Source organism: Colias eurytheme, chromosome 17 (assembly GCF_061535395.1).
Source record: "Colias eurytheme isolate Ceu_HAF_F1 chromosome 17, ilColEury1 Martin Lab GWU primary, whole genome shotgun sequence".
Taxonomy (NCBI): domain Eukaryota; kingdom Metazoa; phylum Arthropoda; class Insecta; order Lepidoptera; family Pieridae; genus Colias; species Colias eurytheme.
The window spans coordinates 5,430,209-5,448,329 of record NC_142996.1 but is presented as its reverse complement, the minus strand read 5'-3'; the positions used below and the strand labels follow the sequence as shown (position 1 = coordinate 5,448,329).

General features: G+C 34.0%; 1 protein-coding gene across 1 annotated transcript; it reads left to right on the top strand.

Moving 5' to 3' along the window:
• The first annotated feature begins 426 nt into the window (after nucleotides 1-426).
• Nucleotides 427-17,209, top strand: Swip-1 (EF-hand domain-containing protein D2 homolog Swip-1). The gene is made up of 3 exons (XM_090111897.1): nucleotides 427-809; nucleotides 13,649-13,813; nucleotides 16,398-17,209. Exons 1-3 carry the CDS (start codon nucleotides 640-642, stop codon nucleotides 16,648-16,650), a joined length of 588 nt encoding a protein of 195 aa, XP_089968023.1. The 5' UTR covers nucleotides 427-639; the 3' UTR covers nucleotides 16,651-17,209.
• The last annotated feature ends 912 nt before the right edge of the window (nucleotides 17,210-18,121 follow it).

Below are 18,121 nucleotides of genomic sequence, written 5' to 3'. Positions count from 1 at the left end.
CATGCTATGTAATAGCTTTAGGTACCGCGGCAGTCCCCGAGTGCCACACGTCTTTTTTTTTTATTTAATCAATATCTAGTTTTAAAAGAGAAATTCGATTGATTATCTATTGTTAATTTTTCACATATATTCAGTTTTTTTTACTAAGTAGGTATGTGATATGTCCTAGGTGCCAGGTGGTTAGATTAAGCCCAACCAAGTAACTAATTCACCTAGCCCATTATTATTTGGTTAACAAAAGGAACCAACTTAGGATTAAAGCACAACGTAAAATTACTAAAGATCTTTACCGTACATTATAAGATAAGATCTCTTGAACTCATGCCTCATGGTGTCATTCATGAATCACGATTGACTAGTCTGCCTGCCGCTTATGTTTTGTTGTGGTTTATGTGGTATTTGTTGTAATAATTTGTCGAGTGCGGGATTAAGCAGATTGTAAAGCAGTGCGCGGCATACGGTCGCGTCGATCCGTCCCCCGCGATTGTATCACGGAGTGCGCGGAGTACGAGCCGACAGCCGTGGACCGGCCAAACTGCCAGTGTTTGTAAGGTCGCTCTCAAGTGAACACATTCGCGTCTTCGTCTCAGCCTCGCCTACCGCTCTCCGAACTTTTCGCACAAAACTATACGATATAACATGGCAGCTACCGAAGAACTCAGCGGAATACTCCAGAGGCGGCAAGCAATTAATGAAAAGCTAGAAGAGGGCATCGAAATTAAACCGAAATATAAATTCGTCAATGTATTTACGGAGTTCCACGAATTCTCCAGGAAAGAAATAAAACAGTACGAGCAGACCTTCAACAAGTGAGTACAAATGTTAATTTAAGACTATAGTGGGTATAAAGGTGATTTTTATCGATACCGACATGTGAACGCTTTGCAGGAGACATCCTGACCGGCACCTACCTGTATGTCGATGTCGTTTTACTTTAAGCAAGGTTGCTAATGAGTTAGTCAAGAACAACAGGTTTAAATTCATTTTAAATCACCGCTCCCTGGTAAAAGCTAACAATTTCTAGTTATAAAGTCTCATCGTAACTATATATCTCAATAAAACGTAATGTATATCAAAATACTAACGCGTAAAAAATAATTTACCTAAGATTTGATAAGATACACCCACGATACACAATTTATAAACATACCGTAAAGATAACATTTCTAAGCTAATGTTCGCGTTATCATCAACACTAGTACGTATGTCCTAATATTTCTAATCTAACATATTTATATTCAAATGAAACACCCACGTGCAATTATTGTGAGCGAATTTTATGAAATTTTAATATATAAAAAACAGTAAAAGCGTTATGATATAAACACAATTGCAGTAATTAATTAGGTAATGGGGATCGACGAGCGACGTGGGAGACAAACTTGAATGGGTGATGTGAATGCGCAGTGTTTACAAGAATTATACAAATTATCTTTATCGTTTTATTCATAACTTTCATTTTCAGTTATCACACGAGACAATTATATTTTCACACGGTTAGTGTTCTGGACACTCAATTATTTATGGTGCACATTTTAGTGCTTTTTAAGTTAAACTCCACGACTAACTAGTTTTTCCGCAATGATATTTTTCTAAAGTATCTCAGACTCCCATTACCTAAGTTAGACCATATGTTTTCTTGTGAATGTGAAGAATGAAGTGACGGTAAGGTATATCTCCGTACAATTGAATATAAATATAGAATTTGAAAAGAAGCTAAAAAAGTATAATATTTATTTTTCACGGTCGTTATATTGCGTCGCGTTGGTAGGTCCTATAAACAATAAACTTTCCTTCCTTGAACTTATGATTTTTTTGTCGTTAATTATTTCATTGTAAGGAAATATTGTTTTGAACATTTAAATTAATAGGTAAATACATACGTAGGTAGTTAAATAATGTATTATTAATATGACGCAGATACATAATAATGTACTTATATTTTGATATACCTAACTTAGCTACGCAGTCCCATGTAGAATATAATATAAATAAAATAACCAAGGAACAATTGATACCACTAAATTACAGTTAATTTGAATTAAAATGTAGCACACAGACAGACCACATCCTGGATTATTCCAGACTCCAGACGATATTCATATAATATTTATCCTGAAATGCTCTAGGCCCTAGGGACTTAACGAACACTAGAATAATATAGCCGTTCCGTTTGATTAAAACAATAGCCTTTCTATCAATAAATATAATATTATGGTTATGAACAAAATATGAACCTTCATAGTTTTATTTAATATTTTGAATGTGTACCTACTGCCATAATGTGGCATAAGTAAAGTATGGCCAATTATATAAAAATCAATCAACGACAAATCCATATCATAATTTATAAGCTTCAGGTTAGTTTACATTAGTTTCATAGTTAATTTAGGACCGATTTCAAGCAATAGATTTCTAGCAAGGCGTTAAAAATAATAAATTAAATTAATCTTATAACTAACTTCTTCAGCATTCTGTAACTTAATTATTTTATAACCAATGGAATTGTTTGCAAATATCATGATGAATACATCTCTAAACGTTGTCATTTTTGGCTAAATCCATTATTTTCTTATTCTAAGACTCACTATCGTTACAAAATGTGATCTGCAAAACTTTCAAGTTAGCATATATGTATATACAAAATTTAAAAAGTTGTATAGTCACTAATCAGTGTATAAAATTTAATATAGTATTTCATTTTGTACATTCAGTACTTAAGTACATATTATCTATTTGAAGTAGACAACTTTTTATTTATTGTACTCATCTATACTAATATTATTAAGTTGAAGAGTTTGTTTGTTTGTTTGAACGCGCTAATCTCAGGAACTACTACTTTTGGATAGCCCATTTATCGAGGAAGGCTATATAGGCTATATATCATCACGCTAAGACCAACAAGAGCGGAGCCACGCGAGTGAAACCGCGGAGTGCAGCTAGTTAGGTTATAATAACCAATAAACATATGACATAACACAGTGTTTTCATTTAGTAAAAAGGGTAGACGTTATTAATCATTGTTGTCATTAATAATTCATAAAATGAATAACACTATGTTTGGTAAATTAGTCACCATTTCGCGTATTACGTATAATATTACCTGGTTTTATAAATGTGGTCAACGGTTAGTCATCCGCGATTCATAATATGTAGTTTACTTTTCCGTATTCAAAACACGTTTAATTGTTTATGTGTAAAAGTATCATTTATGCGTAGTTAAAGTGACCTTCGGCTAAATCACTTCCGATAATTCATACTACTCATATTTAATAATTCGAGTTGTTCTTTTAAGGTTCCGTACCGAAAGAGGGACGGGACCCTATTACTGAGACAAGAATAAAACTAGATGCATTTTAAATTATTATTAATAAGTAGGTAGTAGGTACCATAATATTCCGCTATTTGAAACGTATTATTTCAATGTTAGGATCACAGACGATAATTAAGAAGAGTAGACGAAGCAGTCTAACACAAAATTAAGATATTATACGATGGGTACCTATAATAATATGCCTTGTGAATCTTCCTTTTACATTAAGATTTTCATTAAATATGTTTTTAAATGATTCACAGTTCACTATGGTCATCGTTTGACACTCGTAAAAATTGATCAGCGTGGAAGTGAGTCTGAACTCTGTAGATATCACACGACACAATCAATGCCGGCTGCCGAATGACTCATGGTTTGCATATCAACCACTATTTAATCATAATAGGTACGAAGGGTGACGGGAAATGTAACCCTTTGAAAGTGATTAAATGTGAGGGTGGTGTTATCAACTCTTATTATATTAAAACTTGAAGTATTTTTTTTTTCTTAAAATGGTATGAATTTTATATAGCATCAGTATTCATTACATTTATCAAAGGCTTTGTTTAAATAGGTTTAAAAAAGACCAAAAATATGTTTGATACAAATAAAATAAAACAAAAAAATAATAACCGAGCGATGGCGCCTTAACAGACTGTTATCGCTTTTCCGGGACCGGCAGTTTCTGTTTGTTAGATTAGGTTGCTCAATGCTCTCAGTCAATCAGTCTAATGCTCTAAATTCACACGCATTCATTCTTTACATAAATAAAATCTGCGAATAAAATACATTTATAACAACAACTTCGTTTCTCGAGACATCGATTTTATAATCGAATGAAACCTTGATCTCCCTCACGCCGGCCGGTGCTCCTGCAATTTGTTCACATATCACCCTCGCAATTTGCTATCACACATGACCGAGGTCATTTTATTTTATATCAGCCATAAGGAGTCACGTGTACGGCACTAGAACGTTTCAATTTAAATCCGTTATGACTCTATGACGCTTGCTAACATATTTTTGTTCATGTACAAAACCCATAATTGTTAAAACTATTAAAACAGTTTATTTAAGTGTTTTGTCGTGAGAATCATATTGTTTAATAACAATTTTCCTGATACTTAATAATATAGCTGTTTAATTATTCATTTACAATGTACATAAATCATACTGTAGATAAATAATCAACTCGATCCGTTGAAGGATGAATTAAAAGAAATACAAACAACATCCGAACGTATTTCCTTAGTCTTTCGACAATATTTCAATCAGCAAATTTTACTTTATTTCCTTGCCGTTAATGTTATCTACCACGGAGTAGTTAAGTAATCTACGAGATTTATGCGAGATTTCCCGTTTTTAATCACGCAATACTGTGGTAAATTGACACACAATAACAGCTGATTCAATCGAGCAAAAAACCTATTTTTTACGACACCCAATTATATCAATTATGTTATTGTATGACTGTCTTGATACATAGAGTTGGATAAGATAATGACTATGAAGTATGAATACAACAATCAATTCGTTTTTACTTTAAGTATAATTAATGTAACCTACTATTTCATAATGCTGTAAATAGTTCCCGCACATTTCCCGCATACGAAAATCGCCGGCATCCTCGAAACAAAGATGGCTAATTTGAGGCTAATAACAGTTTATCATCAGTTTGGAAAAAAACCGCGTGCTAAATACCATAAAATGTAAAAAAAAATGTTGTAGTTAGCTACATATAAATTAAAAAAAATCGAATAACAATACATACTCTAGACAGGTTAACAAATGAGATGACTTGGTTAGGTTATCGTCCATAAAGCAACTATATAGTAATAAATGAGTCATGTGAACAAATATTATTTATTGATATTATAAACAACTGCTCGTTACTATAATGTTTACACTTTTGTGATTGGTGTACAATGACAATGTGACGCGAGCTTGTCAATTGTCACATTTAATAAATGGAAGTGAAAACAAATCACGGGGTCAATGTTGTTGAAAGAATTCAATGTTTTTAACAACACAATTTTGTAAATGGCCCTAAGCTATAGGTAGGATGAATATTGTATTTTCAATAAATGTTAGAAGAAATTAAACGTGGTGTGGTGTAAAATACTTTTACATTAAAAATATTGAACCTCGTCCTTTGACCTTATTACCCGTCCGATTAGGGCCCTTAATCTGGCCTCCTCCACTCAAGCGACAGCTCAAGCCGAGGTTCGTGGTCCCCGTCAAGGGGGGACGCCCTTGTGCATGTCGCTACCAGGGTGAACCTTCAGTTCACCCCCGCGTCCGCGTTAAAATGTAGAAGCCCTTCTGGCTAACATTGAGAGACACCACACAAAAAAAAAAAAAAAAAGTTGACCTTATTAAATATCTATAACTTTACCTACAAAATTGAAGTCGGTATCACGATACTTTTGATACATTTTTGTATAAGTATTTTACTATCATATATATATAAAGCTACACTACCACTCACTCACTCACTGACTCACTGACATCGCTTTTCTCAGAAACTACGTGGAAAGTGGGGGGGATTTCGACGTGATCGTGTAGAGGTGCGCCGAGTGACCAGAGGAAAAATATAGCGATCTCGATCATCTTCGAAAACCAAGTGGAACCCTGGAGGTGCGCAAAAACGGTGATACCTGGAGGGGGGGTGTCTGAACAAAAAATGCTCAGAACTGGTGGCGATTACCAGGGGTGGTGGAAAAATGGGGATTTTCGCGAAAACAAGATGGCCGCCGTACTTTTCCAAAATCGCCGTTTATGAATCCTTACGTCTCAAAATTGGCACACGTGCTCTGTTCGAGCCGGCGAATCGATCGGCGCCCCGTTCGAGTGGCTCCGGGCCCCAGTTTCCGACTTTCATACATTGGAAAATCCAACGGCCCGCGGAAACGGTGCGAGTTGGGTGGGGGGTCCCTGAACTAAAAATGATCACCACCCTGGGACGCTACCAGGGAGCCATAGTGGGACGCTCGATTTTGGATTTTTTCAATTTTTGGCGCAAACATAAAAACGTAAATTTAGACGAGGTGGCGCAACGGAGAAATACACCAATGATGCATTCGTACTCACCCAGCTCCCAGGATATCCAGAAAAATACGAAATCTTAAACTTTCCCTCATCTCTCGAAGACGGTCAACGGCCCGCGCAAACGGTAGCAGCTACACCTGGGGTGCTCAAACTAAATGTGTAGTAGACCTCGAGCAATTACCACAGATAGTGAAAAAAATTCAAAATGGCGGAAAAAATGGCCGCCGCCATACAATTTCTAAAACGGCCATTTCTGGGCCGATCGCGCTGAAACTTGGCACAGAGGCTTTAATCGAGCCGCACATTAAGGTGTGATACTCATAATCGAGTTTCCACCGCTGGTTTCCGAGTTTCATACAACGCAAAATTCGACGGCTCTCCGAAACGGCGCCAGATAGGTGGGGGGTGTAGAACTAAAAAATGATCAGGAAGATGGGGCGCTACCAGGGCAATGGAGAAATTTCAAATTGGACGCATTTTTTTTTTCAAAAATGGCCACTTTTTCAAAGCAAGATGGTAGCGCCGGTTACTTTACGATCGGTCTGAAAATTGACTTCTGTGCTCTAATCAACTAGATTTACAAAACTGCATACTCAGAATTTCTCTCCGACCCCCGGTTTCCATTTTCCATACATCACGAAATTCAACGGCTCTCTGAACCGGTGGCAGGTAGGTCGGGGTCGCCGAAGTAAAAAATACTTCAAAACTTAGTCCGCTTCCAGGCATATAATTTTTTTGTTAAAAAGCGAAATTTATTTTTTCTAAAATTTTGTATGGAAATTTCCATAGTAGGAAGGGTAATTGAATAGCAACGGCAAAAGACGGCGCCGCGGGCTGCTTGCTGCCCGCGCACCACGCAACCTCGAAGGTCGACAGCCTCCCGGAGTAGAAAATATTTATTAACTTTTGAACTACCGCACGAGCCAAGCGAGCGAAGCGAGCGAATCACGGCAGCGGCTGGCGTAAATATTCAAATAGGTAGCGAGGAGCGAAGCGACGAGCGAGTTAGGTTGACTTTTGAACTACCGCACTAGCCAAGCGAGCGAAGCGAGCAAGTTACGTCAGCAGCCGGCGTAAATATTCAAAGAAGAAGCGAGGAGCGAAGCGACGAGCGAGTTAGGTTAACTTTTGAACTACTGCACTAGCCAAGCGAGCGAAGCGAGCAAGTCACGTCAGCGGCCGGCGTAAATATTCAAAGAAGTAGCGAGGAGCGAAGCGACGAGCCAGTTAGGTTAATTTTTGAACTACCGCACTAGCCAAGCGAGCGAAGCGAGCAAGTCACGTCAGCGGCCGGCGTAAATACTCAAAGAAGTAGCGAGGAGCGAAGCGACGAGCGAGTTAGGTTACTTTTGAACTACCGCACTAGCCAAGCGAGCGAAGCGAGCAAGTCACGTCAGCGGCCGGCGTAAATATTCAAATAGGTAGCGAGGAGCGAAGCGACGAGCGTGTTAAGTAAACTCTTGAACAGTTTATTATGAAAAGTCACTGCCCGCTATCGATTAGACACCTCAAATTCGGGGATCACATTTCAAGAATTTAACCAATATTTGAATAAGTAATTTATAAACAGTTTCGACTGACTGTAGAATCGCTGTTAGCAGATGTAACAAATGGACAGGAAATTCAAATGCATTTTCAAATGACTGAAGATTTCTGCCCTGGGATGAGCCGCGAGATGCTTGCAGCTCGCGCACCACGCACCCTCGAAGGTAGACAGCCCCCCGGAATAGAAAATATTTGAATGGGAAATTTATAAGCACTTGCGATTGACTGTGGAATCGCTGTTAGCAGATATTAACAAAATATTGACGGGGAATTTTTATGCATTTTCAACTGACTGAAGATTTCTGCCCTGGGATGCTTCGCGGGCTGCTTGCAGCCCGCTCACCATGCACCCTCGAAGGTGGGCAGCCTCCCGAAGTGGAAAATACTTGAATGGAGAATTTATAAGCATTACCGACTGACTGTAGAATCGCTGTTAGCAGATGTAACAAATGGACAGGAAATTCGAATGCATTTTCAAATGACTGCCCTATTGCTTCAACCCAGAGGCAAAAGAGGCTCGCGGGCTGCTTGCAGCCCGCGCACCACGCACCCTCGAAGGTCGACAGCATTTCAAAATAGAAAATATTTGAATTGGGAATTTATAAGCACTTCCGATTGACTGTGGAATCGCAGTTAGCAGAAAATTATAAATGGACTTGGAATTCTAACACATATTCTAATGACTGCCCTATTGCTTCAACCCAGGGGCAAAAGGGGCTCGCGGGCTGCTTGCAGCCCGCGCACAACGCACCAGCTAGTCTTATATATAAAAATGAATCGCAAAATGTGTTGGTAAGCGCATAACTCGAGAACGGCTGAACCGATTTCGATAATTCTTTTTTTATTATTTTCCTTGAAGTACGAGGATGGTTCTTATGTAGAGAAAACGTAAACATGTACCACGGGCGAAGCCGGGGCGGACAGCTAGTATTATATAACATTGTAAATAATATATCGTGACATAAACCATTTATAAAACTGACATGGAAATTTGCGTTTTGAAAACTAATTGAGAATTCGGTCAGTAAAGCGGTAGAGGAAATCAAAAGTCGGTAATACAGTATTCTGAAACAAACAATAATATACGATTGTTAGGAAATCGTTACGTTTCACGGTAAATTTTTAATATGCTCGTATTGCAACAATACTATTTAATACACTTACTCAAAACGAGCAGATCATGGAGTGCTGATTAGATTACATAAAATATTTCGTAGGTTTATAAACACTTTAAATTACTTTTTATATTGGGAGTAAACATATTTCATAATTGTTACAATTATTTAGTTTAATTAAAATTGTTAAATAATATTATTAAAGTAATTGAAGTCTTTAAATGCCTTACCTTATTTAACGTGCATTTATTGATTTTAATTTGGTTATTAATTACCTATGTATGAATTAGAATAAATGAAATGTGTGATGATCAGCCACATGTTACATAAAGCAATTAATATTAAGAAAGTTTGGTCATTTAGGACCGTAAACTTATGTAAGTTAATGTTTAAATTTAATTTATGCAAGTAGGTATTCTAAATACGATTTATAATACTGCATTTTTGCATTATTAAGTAGGTTCGCAAGCACTAGTCTCTCAGCATAAATGTACGTCTATTTTTTATGTTGCTAAGATTTTAGCTAAGCAATATCTAGATTTTATATGAATTTATTCTAGCCGTAGTTTGCGTTAGCTTCTGAAGTACTCTGTGCGGTAGTTGTATTACTATAAGGGTCAATAATAAAACCTTGACTTATATTAGCAGTACAAACCAAAAGAACATAATAATACCATATACATACTTATACAATTATACATGCATTACCGAATGTTTACAGTAGCAATTGTGATATACAAGCTTTTACTGTGTTTAATGATGACACTTTTGCACACAAAACATAACCTACTTACTCAATTGTGGAGCCTATATTTTTCTAGGGCAACAATTCAAGCAATACTTTTGTCTAATTGCTTTCGAGAAAAGGCAAAAGCATTTTGTTATTCTGGCACAGTTCGTTTTCATCACTGCCCTCGTTATTTTATGTCTGCAATATCCTAATTTTATGGCTGTCTTGGCCTAAATTAGTATCGTCAATTACATAGATATTAGAATGAATAGAAACAAAAATAAATATACATTTTTAGAGATTTTTAGTAGGATGAAGTTTAAGGCAGTTTAGTCGGAACTTTTGAATACATTAATTTCTAAATAGAAAAAAAATATAACGTTAGATAAACGTACATAAAAGGAATATCTCCCACTGCGCATTCTGTATGCATACATGCATACCGTGAACTACCTTAGGGGCAAATGTTTAAAAATATACGTTGATCTTTTGTGAAATATTTACGTTTAAAACCATGAACCATTCCAGGGTTATAATTTTATCTTTCTTCTCGTGGATAAAAAATAAAAATGCTTGTACATAATTATGTGTAGTTTTTATTCTCTATATATTGCACGCCTCATAAGCGAAGCGTTGAGGTGGGTACTACTGTCACTTCGCGCAAAACATCTGATTTTTCAAACTTAAAATGTCTTTATGTATCATACATTGCACTTGTAAGATAATACATACACACACATATTAAGAAAAAACACTATTTTTAACATTCATGATATTTTTGATGTAATTTTTGTTATTTAAACTAGTTAAAAAACAGTTTAAAAAAGTTCTGTCTTGGACGTCCGTGTGTCTGTATGTGCGGAGGATTTTCTTGTTAACACGATAGCGACCGAAATACTTTACTAATCGAGTCTTTTTTTTTCTCTTACGCTTGAGTATGCTCAGGAATAGAACCCTTTCATTTTTCAGGGTCTGAATCGATGTGGTTTAATTGTTATTAAATAAACAAAAATAATAATTAATAAATAATTATTAAAAAAAAATATGAGGCGTGCACTTTTGGATTTTCCAAACTATTTACATTTACCAAGAACATATTCCAAATTGGTTCAGCTTTATCTGAACAACAAAATATCCAAACTTATACACTTTCACGATTATAAGAGGTAAATGAGTAGTAAATTATTATATTGTGTTCAATTATCGATAGTATTTTTATCAAGCAAAACATTTATGTATCTTATTGTTATGTAGGCCGCGGCGTTATGATAGAATCATTTAAAATTTTTAATTCAATTACACTTTAAACGTATATTGACTAGGCTTTTAGAATACAAATTGCAAAAACAATGGCACAATATTCAATATAATTATGTGTTCCTTGATATTAGTGCAACGTACGTCGTTCCTCATTGAATGAATTTCAATATGGGTACTTCAGCATCATGAATTTGAATAGGATGTTGACATCAAATACGCTGTTTTGTATAAAAGACCTAAGTAGATAATCTGGTTTTGTTATTGTCTTGTTTCTTTACAATATTCCTACAGCATAACGACTTGCATAATGTTAAAGAGAATTTATTATTTTATCTGAATATTAACTATGTTACAAATAACTGAATTCTGCAATAGCTGATTATATGTTAAATTAATTACCATAATTACATAATTGGATATGAAATGACGGGTAAAATAAGTTAATGTTATCGTATTGTATTAATGAAAATGAATTGCCAAATGTGGTGCTAAGCGCTAAACTTGGCAAGGGCAAGGCCAATTCTGTTATTATTTTTTTCATGATTAAGAAGATTCTGATTGAATATAAAACTTAAAAGGATCATTTAAATATCGCGTTTGTGATTATTTGACGATGATACTAGATACAAGAAACAGAAAGAATTGCTAACACAAGGCTAACAGAAACACATCTGAAATAATGACATGATTTTCTTTACGGCTGAGAATCCGTTTGTATGTCAGCAATAATGTCGAGGGTGGACCTTTGGGCCACAAGAGTTGTTACGTAAGTGAGATCCCGCCTCCCTTTGTTGCTTAGCGAGGTCAATGGTTCTTTACGAGCAACCAATTTGTATCGGAACGCAGGTTAGGTGCTTCAAAAATCAAAATTAATTTCTATGACGGATTTTGTGCTTGTTAATTAAAAAAATACTCATATTTATAAGCACGTGTAGCCATTTCTTTAATTAGACCAACGTCTACTTCTGCGTGACCGGGTGCAGTTTTTCTACGCATAAGGAATACCTAATAAATAATTGTATACTTTTTTTTATATTTGGAAAACCGGAATACGAATGTTATATCTAATAAAAAGTAGACCTAAAATATAAATAGAAACAGTTTAAAATTTCATTTTGTTATGCACGTAGGTGTCGTAGGTAGCAGTGCGACCACTCCTTAATTTCTCAAAAAGCGTCGGTGGATAATCAAGGCAGTTCGATTTTCGTGAATAAATAATGTGGGTCATTGTAGATGGATAACCTTGGAATAAAAAAATATATTGTGATTTATATATATCTGTTTCTAGACAATGCATAAAAATTAAAATTCATGAGGTCCTTGCAAGCTTAGACTAATAAATAGGAATATCGATATTAGCTAATGCTTCTTCAATTCATCTTACACTGAAACAGATAAGGGTAGAATTGGTAAAATAATATTGATTTTAATTCAGATAACTTTTACTAGTTGCCTTTGTGTTTTGTCCCTCATTCATTTTGAGTGTTAATTCGTTGACAAAGTATGTCTAACTACTAATATGGTAAGCTAAACTTTGTCTACTATTGAGGCCAAACAATTGCAAGGACTCAATGTATCGTATAAAAACGAAAATTGAATCAATATGTTGTAGGAATTAGCCGTATCTCTGTTGTATAAAATGTAGGCTATATTATATCGCTTGCGTCGTTTCACAAACAATTTGCATTAATTACAAACGACGGGTATACCTACAAGTGACGGGTATAGCAAAATCGATGATGTAACCAAAACCAAAATTGAAAGGAACCTAATGATTTATAGTTTTATGAAGAGTTCGTGTCGATTCTGTCGTGTGACTTACTTACATATTTAATAGTCGCATAATATCATGATTGGTATTCATAATGTACATCACACTTTCTATATAAAACTGAATAGGAAGTTCTTATGTAACGGTCCTTTTGCTACTCTATGGCGTTCTCACTTTGCAACACCTCGTTTCTAAAAATTAGGATACATATTCGCATCATGTAGCTTTAATTTTATAAAGCATGTAAATTTAAGTATTGCCCTCAGGTATTGCCTGATAAAGTTCATGAAGTTTATTCAGAGAATCAAATTTAATTGAGAAAATATCATCAAATGCTCAAAATTTTATTTAATAGAAACTATAAAGCGTACAACGATAAGAATACTATAATACCTGTGATAATACCTATAGACAAAGACAACCTTGCTATAATGTTCTAGAATTAAAATCGATGAAAATGCGAAATAAAATTGAATGAAGTAGTCGCTAAGCTAAAACGCTGAATAGACTGATGGAAAAGGACATAAGGCCAGTTTTAATTAAATTTATCGATCGATGTTTGAATATAAAAGTAGATATAAAGCTGCTGCGAACTCTTTTTTTATTTTGTTTTTCGATATTAAAAGCTTATATTTTTAAATTACAAATATTTAATAAGTATATCGTTACCGTACCGTTTCTAATAATAGATTGTAGGTATTGAGGTTTGGAAAAAATAATAACTGATTACAAATTCTAACGTTATTCATATTTATCACAAATTGACCATAAAGGTATCAACTTACAAACGAATAAGGGAATAAAAAGATCTTGTAAGAATATCAAGAAAAACATTAAATAACAACACAATATTATTTCTATTTCAGATTCGATGAAGGTCGCGACGGATATTTGGATTTAAATGAAGTAAAACGCATGATGGAGCGACTTGGCGCGCCCCAGACACATCTTGGATTAAAAGCAATGATCTCTGAAGTGGACGAAGATGGAGATAATAAAATAAGCTTCAGGGAATTTTTACTTATATATCGGTATGTATATTTGCGTGGTATGGTAGGCTGTTTACTAAATCCTTTCTCTGTAATTGTACTCTGTTAATATATCTTGTATCTAAACTTGTTTTAAAGAATTATTATCCATACATTAATATGACACTAAAAATTATAATCTACGTGTGAATTTATTATTGTACCTATTGTACTACTAGACTGGGGTAGAAGCCTTTAAAAATAATGAAAAGATAAAAAAAATCGCAGTCGGATGAAACCCATTAGAAAAGGAGGGGACTATGATGAAAATAAAAGGAAAAATAAATTACGGTCAATCCGAGTTCGGGAAGTGGGAGGGGGGAGCTTTTAAGAGAAAAAAATGGTTTCTCCTGATTTCCGACAAAACTACAAGTCCTATAGAAAAAAGTTCAATGGCAAAGTTGTAGGTACTTAAAAGTTCTAAAACTTTTGTATTCACAATTTTTTCACATAACCTCAAAATTTAGGTGAAAAATTCAAAAAACCAAGTTTTTGGTCTTTTATTTTTATCTACTTCAAAATTTATTTTTTTTCTACGAAATTTGGTAGAAACTTACTTTATTATGTCCCAAATACACTGTAATTTATTTGATTGAAAATATTTATTTTTTCGCCTTATTTTGAATTAATACCAAAAAAACAACCTCATTTTCAATCGAAAAGTCACCCGTCAAAATATCAGCTTTTTTCAAAAAATTGGGGTGCCTTTTATTCATTGAAATCTCTACTTTCATATGGTGTAAAAAAAAATAAACACCACTATAGTAAATTTTCTCAGGAAATGTATTCAAACAGTGTAATAATGAGCTTTTACTAAATCAGGCACACTTCTTGAACTCTATATCTTCTCTTGTATCGGCTTTTCGGTAATATTTCAAAAGAAAAATAATTATCTGTTCTAAGTTTAATATTTTACAGCATATTCAAAAGCAAAATGATGTCGATAAAAACATTTCAGGCAGTTCGAGAAGTGTGCCTGATTTAGTAAAAGCTAATTTTCACACTGTTTGTATGCATTTCCTGAGAACATTTACTATGGTGGTGTTTATTTTTTTTACACCATATGAAAGTAGAGATTTCAATGAATAAAAGGCACCCCAAGTTTTTGAAAAAAGCTGATATTTTGACGGGTGACTTTTCGATTGAAAATTAGGTTGTTTTTTTGGTATTCATTCAAAATAAGGCGAAAAAATAAATATTTTCAATCAAATAAATTACAGTGTATTTGGGACATAATAAAGTAAGTTTCCACCGAATTTCGTAGAAAAAAAAATAAATTTTGTAGTAGATAAAAATAAAAGACCAAAAACTTGGTTTTTTGAATTTTTCACCTAAATTTTGAGGTTATGTGAAAAAATTGTGAATACAAAAGTTTTAGAACTTTTAAGTACCTACAACTTTGCCATTGAACTTTTTTCTATAGGACTTGTAGTTTTGTCGGAAATCGAGAGAAACCATTTTTTTCTCCTAAAAGCTCCCCCCTCCCGCTTCCCGAACTCGGATTGACCGTAATTTATTTTTCCTTACATTTTTATCATATTCCCCTCCTTCTCTAATGGGTTTCATCCGACTGCGATTTTTTTTTGTTTCAAAAATTATCTACTCTAGTCTATACGGAAAATGATACCAAGAAAAGAAATGTCTATTTTTCACAATCGTATCATGATTATATATTTTTTGTTCCCTCTAAAAGTTCATGAAACAAGTACCTATATTTTAACGGTCGCCCACATGTTTTCTAAAGACTCGTTAAAAAAATCACAGCGTTTCAATTACCTACATGCAAAAACGGTGCAAAAAATAGGTGTACATAGTTAATTGTGACACTTACAATTTTAACTTTGGCTAAAAATAATTTTAACTTTGGCTAAAAATTCATTTGGAGATAATTAGCTTTTCAAGCAATGTCGTGTTGATGTTAAACGTAGGTATGTTACGTAGAGAGGAAACTAATTAAGGAACCAAGTAATCATTAAGTTCGTAATCACCGGCATTCCTTCAAGATTATGCTATTATTTTGATTTCCCCATTATGTTAATCAAATATCTAAAATCTAAATTTCAATTACATACGTTGGTAACTTATTTTGTATTTAGGTTAGTAGGTATTTGCAAAAATTTGAGTTTTTGCAAAACCTAGAAAATATTCCAAGCTTTTATTATTTTAGTTTTAGCATCGCCTGAACGATGTCGAGCTAAGCGTACCTGAGACCTTATAAGGCGCCAGCCGCCAACATCCAGTCTCGTCTCAGGCAATGAAACGAATCGATACCAAATCATGTTTTGTTGAATCGTCTTTTTGTGCGATTACTCTTTATCTTCGTAAACAGTCGTATTATAAACACGTTCAGTATTTATAAACAGACTTTTTATTTACTTATACCATTAATAGATCTGACTAATGAACATGCCATAAGCGATACTAATGCGAGTATTTAGAATAACGCTCCCACGGAGTAGGTATATTTTTATAATTTTATAATTAGGTTGCTGGTACCTTATAAGTAGATTCTGTTGCTTAACGTCGAAAGCATGTCGACGGCGTTGCATCTAAAGCGGATTAATTTTAGAACGATGTTTGTTTTCAGGAAAGCTCGAGCAGGTGAACTCGAGACGGACTCCGGTTTGGAAACATTAGCAATTCTCACCGAAATAAACGTAGACCAAGTCGGTGTAAACGGAGCTAAGAATTTCTTCGAAGCAAAAATCGAAGAGCTCGCTAAAACGAATAAGTTTCATGATGAAATCATACAAGAACAAGAAGAAAAACGACGTGAAGCGGAAGAGAAGGCTTTGCGAAAACAAAGGTTCAAGGAGAAAACGGCCATATTCCAACACTAACAGTGTTTAAAATTGAATTTGTTATGTATCTAGTCTTAAGACATAAGCTGTTACCAATCCGTGAAACATGTCAAACCGACGAGGCAAGTTTTTAATGTCGTTGATAAAATCTATAAGATAAAAAATTACTTATGTACCAAAATCACAAATTAGTTAAAGGTGTTATGTTAAATTAGATATATGTATGTTTAATGTAAGTAGATAATGTAATTAAATTGTATTTTAAGAATAAATAAAGCATCGTTACTACGTATAGATGATTATTTTAAACAATAAATCAGCTAATAGATGAATAAATTGTGAATAGAATTGTGAACTAGTTACGTACAATTTTGGGCCTATTTAATATTATCCTTTCAATGAATTAAATAAACGCAACATTCCTGTTTAGAATCATTGTATCGTTTTTGTCTTTTTTTCCTTTAAAATGTGCAACAGATTTTGTGCAGGCCTGATAATGTTTCTAGTTTTTTTTTGTAATGTTAAAGTATATCATGTAAAAAGTTTTAATGTTATTATTATTTAAAAAATAAACTGATTAAAAATTGGAACAATGATATTTGCTGACTTTTATTTATCGTTTAGCAAGTTAATTATGCTTAAAAATAACCTTAGATAACATATTGAACCGCTTCCATTTAATATTTGTTTTATGTTATATTTGGGACCTATCAGAGATGATTAAAAAATAAACGAAAAACTTTACTGCCTCTGCAGCCATTGTTCCGCAATATTGACCCTTTTTGATTTTTCTGTTTTCTTTCCGTACGAACCTTCTCTGTGCTTTAAAAACTTCTCATCAGTCGGCGGTCTATTTGCTCGTTTTTTAGCAGAATAGCTAAAATAAATTTTAGGTTGTGATAATAGTAATTTCTATGAATAAGAATTTAGTGAATTTTAAGTTATAATATAAAAAATTAAAAAATTGCAGCATATTATCCAATTAAAATGTTTTAATTACTAGTTTACATAGTTTTTTAATTATATGAGTAACATGGTATTCTATTTCAATTTTCCAAGTACAAGGACTCAAGGCAGGCCAAGTTGCCTTTGGAACCATCCTGTAGCAAGGATGTGATATTCAATCAATACAATATAGATAGACAGACGGAAAGGTCATTGGTTTGTTTGTTTGTTTGTTTAGTTATAAGTATACAGACAATCTGTATGCTTAAGAATAAATATTATACACTAGCTGTGCTTCGCCCCTGTTGGTCTTAGCGAGATCATATAACGTAACGGCACCAGTCTTGTACAGATTAAGGAAAAAATTGAAGTTTTTTGCAAATTTCTCGTAGGTTTTTTAACTTTATTGGATATTGTTTAGTTATACCTTTAGTTCAATGTTAGTTTAACGTAACCAATGTTAGAAAAAAGATTACAATGCATAAATAATGAAGTTATTTATAAATTAAAAAACCACTTTTTTGCACCAGTGATGGACAGTGAAAAATCTAATGATGGACACCCA

What these genes read in the sequence shown, in the direction of transcription:
- Swip-1 (XM_090111897.1), top strand. Translation starts at nt 640, where the DNA reads ATGGCAGCTACCGAAGAACTCAGCGGAATACTCCAGAGGCGGCAAGCA. An exon ending in TACGAGCAGACCTTCAACAA is followed by an intron (nt 810 to 13,648) that starts GTGAGTACAAAT and finishes TTTCTATTTCAG; the next exon opens with ATTCGATGAAGGTCGCGACG. An exon ending in GAATTTTTACTTATATATCG is followed by an intron (nt 13,814 to 16,397) that starts GTATGTATATTT and finishes GTTTGTTTTCAG; the next exon opens with GAAAGCTCGAGCAGGTGAAC.